Source organism: Calidris pugnax, unplaced genomic scaffold, assembly GCF_001431845.1.
Source record: "Calidris pugnax isolate Ruff unplaced genomic scaffold, ASM143184v1 scaffold44, whole genome shotgun sequence".
NCBI lineage: Eukaryota > Metazoa > Chordata > Aves > Charadriiformes > Scolopacidae > Calidris > Calidris pugnax.
The window spans coordinates 37,676,974-37,680,042 of NW_015094506.1; the positions used below are offsets into that span (position 1 = coordinate 37,676,974).

At 50.6% G+C, this 3,069-nt stretch overlaps 1 protein-coding gene across 1 annotated transcript in view; it reads left to right on the forward strand.

The window, feature by feature from the left end:
• The window catches only part of LOC106901029 (tetraspanin-7-like), a 4,424-nt gene extending 3,993 nt beyond the window's left edge, over window positions 1-431 (forward strand). Inside the window, exon 2 of the mRNA XM_014963354.1 lies at window positions 7-431. Within this exon, the coding sequence (XP_014818840.1) occupies window positions 7-431 (425 nt within the window). The remainder of the gene's footprint in view (window positions 1-6) is intronic.
• Window positions 432-3,069: the final 2,638 nt, after the last annotated feature.

The window sequence follows — 3,069 nt, forward strand, 5'->3', positions numbered from 1 at the left end:
TCTCAGCCCTCCTCTACCGCCAGAACGTCGCCCAGGGGTTCCAGGAAGGGCTACACCAAGCCCTGCTCGCCTACAGGGAGGACGAGGAGATGGCGGATGCCTTGGACGCGTTGCAGCGTGCTTTGTCCTGCTGCGGTGTGGAGGGCTACCGGGACTGGCTCGCCTTGCCCTGGGGGCCGGAGCAAAATGGCTCGGTGCCCCTCAGCTGCTGCCAGGCCCGCCGGGGCTGCCAGCCCAGCCCACCCAACCTACACGGGCTGCACCGCGACGGTTGCTTCAGCAAAGTGTTGGCCTTCGTCAGCGGCAACATGTTTTACCTTGCCACGGCGGCCCTGGGGCTGGCACTGCTGCAGCTCGTGGGCATCGTGCTGGCCTGCCTGCTGGCTGCCCGCATCCCTGCCCGCCGGCTGGGCATCGCCACCCCTCCCTGACAGCCCCCCGGACCTGCCCCTTGTCCCCTCCACCTCCCTTCTGTCCCCCAGGCCTGGGTGCTCCCCACTGGGGAACTCCTCCCTTCATATCCCCCACTTCCACCTGAGCTTCCTCCTCCGGGCTCTGATCCTCCTCTGGAGCCTGCGTCAGGTGCATCAACGCCACAGGCATCTCCGCAGCCCCTCGGAGCTGGAAAGATGCCTCCTGGTCTGGCCGTGTCCCCTCTGCAGGGCAGCAGGTCCCCACAGCCCCCTGGGGCCTCTGGACCGCAGAGGGTGGTGGCAGCGTGGACAAACATCACCCTCTGGGGCAGCAGGGACAGCTGGGTCAAGGCTGACAGGGTTTCTGGGAGGTGTAAACATCCCGAGGAAAGAGGAGAGGGTCTGGGAGAGCAGGAGAGGTGTCTCTCGGCGTTACACTGGATGAGGGTTTTTCTGAAACGGGAAAATGATGTTGCTCGAAAGCTGCTGGAGGGCACAAGGGGCAGGTCTGGTCTGGGGACACTCAGTTAGCTGTGCCAGCAGCTGCTGTCGGGGTCTGCCTGAGGGACTGCCCAGCAGCGTGCACCCCACTGCCGCGAAGGTTTCCTACCTTGACTGTGTGTGGATCCAAGCTGTCAGGCTGCCACGGGTGCTTTTCCTGCTGTGGTGTTTCCCATGCTGATCTCCATCTAAAGGTGGAGCTGTAGCTCCAAGTGCTGCTCTCTCCTTCAGGATGTGCCCGTCCTCTCAGCCGCTGCGTTGCTGGTTGTGTCCTTGCAGGGCTGAGAAGACCTTAAACTTGTGGTGCAAGAGGAGGGTAAAAGCTGTAGGATTGGACCTGATGAGGGGTGGCTAAAGGAGGAAAGTTTCTTTTGGACTTTTGGTATTAACTTCAGGGTGAGCAGAACAGACTCTCTGTTTTATAGAAGGGTTTCTAAAAACCAGCCCTCAGACTCTGTCATTTTTCCTTTTTCAAGGGATCTGTCTCTGAAATGCCCCCCACCTACGTTTTTGAAGCCAGGTCTGTACAACGTGAGAATAAATAGAGGACCCCAAGACTTGGTCTGTGGTCCTGGGTGCGTGCAGGACGGACAGCAATGTAAATCTACAGGATTTTGTTTTTCCCAACAGTTCTGGGCTTGCATTTGGAGCTTGAGGAAAAGCAAACCCTAAGCTTCAGAAAGTCCTGAATTTTCACAGCTTCACCCCTGCTTCTTGCCACTTCCTTAAAACCTTTGAACTGGTCTTTTACATGTTTCTCTGCCTCAAAGCACAAAGACATGCTGAATGCCCCCCCCCAGCAAACTGGGAGGGAAGATTTCAGAAAAGAATCCATGAACCACAGAGGGACTCCAGGATGTGGTGTCTTTTTGGAACGTGACTAGCAAAGCTATGGAGAATGGTCAAATGCCAACAAATAGCAGGACAAGAAATGTCGAATGAAGAAGATGACTGATCGCTTCATGGGAGGGCTGGAGTACCCCTGGGGGAAAGGGGACTTGCAGTGAAGCTCTGGTGCCCGGGTTTAGATCTTCATGTTTTCTATACCTGAAAGAACCCTGCCTTGGTGTTTCTATGCTTTCCTTCTGCTCAAAAAAGGCTTCTCGGGTTTTGTTTGACGGTGCTCTGGGGGTGAAACTGGAGCAAAATGTGTATTCACTTGGAAAGATTCTGATTTCAGGTATCTTCACTGCTTTTAATGCATTTAAAAATACCTGGAAATGCTACCACTTCCCTGTCTTTTTGTGGTAGTGAAACACTTCTTTTTTTTCCCTTTCTCTCACCAGCCTTCTTTTTTGGGAGAAGGATTGCTCAGTTCTGTGGTGAATTTGTTCCACCTGCAGGATGTAACTATTTGTGACCTGGGGACAGTGCTGCAATTTGGTCTGCTCGTACCAGCCCCTGACTTGTTGGACTGTCCTTGTAGAGGTGCAGTATTCCGGCAGGGAGAAGCAGGCTTGTCCAGGGAACATAAAGGGAACTCCCCCAATTTATATTAACAATTGCACAAGCTTGGTGGTATTTGAGATTGGGAAAAAAAACCCCGCACAAACCAAACCAAAACAATGTGAATAGGTGTTTCCACAAAAAGTGGAAATTTTACCCTCCAAATACAAAAAATAGTCTAAATGAAGATTCAGCTGAGGACTGCTGAATCCCAAATGGTATTTAGAAGGAAAAATCTACAGCGGGTGGTATCCAACACTCACTGGAGTCTGGGCACACAAATGGATTTTACTAAATTTATAAAAATGTTCCTTGCTCATGGAAATAATTCCCCTGGGGCCAGCTCTTTATCTTAACTGTCCCTTTGCTCAGGTATTATGTGGCATGTAACTATGAAAATCATGTTCCAGATGAAGAGTGCAATGTAAACAGGCTTCTCAGTCATTTGACTATCCATCTGAATAGATGAACTTTGAAAATGTCTTGGGAACCTGTCTTTATAGAGAAAGAGATGCTTCATTTTTAGTGCTGGTGTTTATTGTTTTATGTAGTATAATTTTTTATTTTTGTTTGTAAATGTCCCTGTATCAACACAACTTTTTTTGAAGTTATGCACCTATTGGAACTCCTGTTATTTTTCTGGAAATTAATGTCATGTTGTACAATTTTAACAAAGGGCAAAATGTATAGTTTGTATGGGAAATGATAC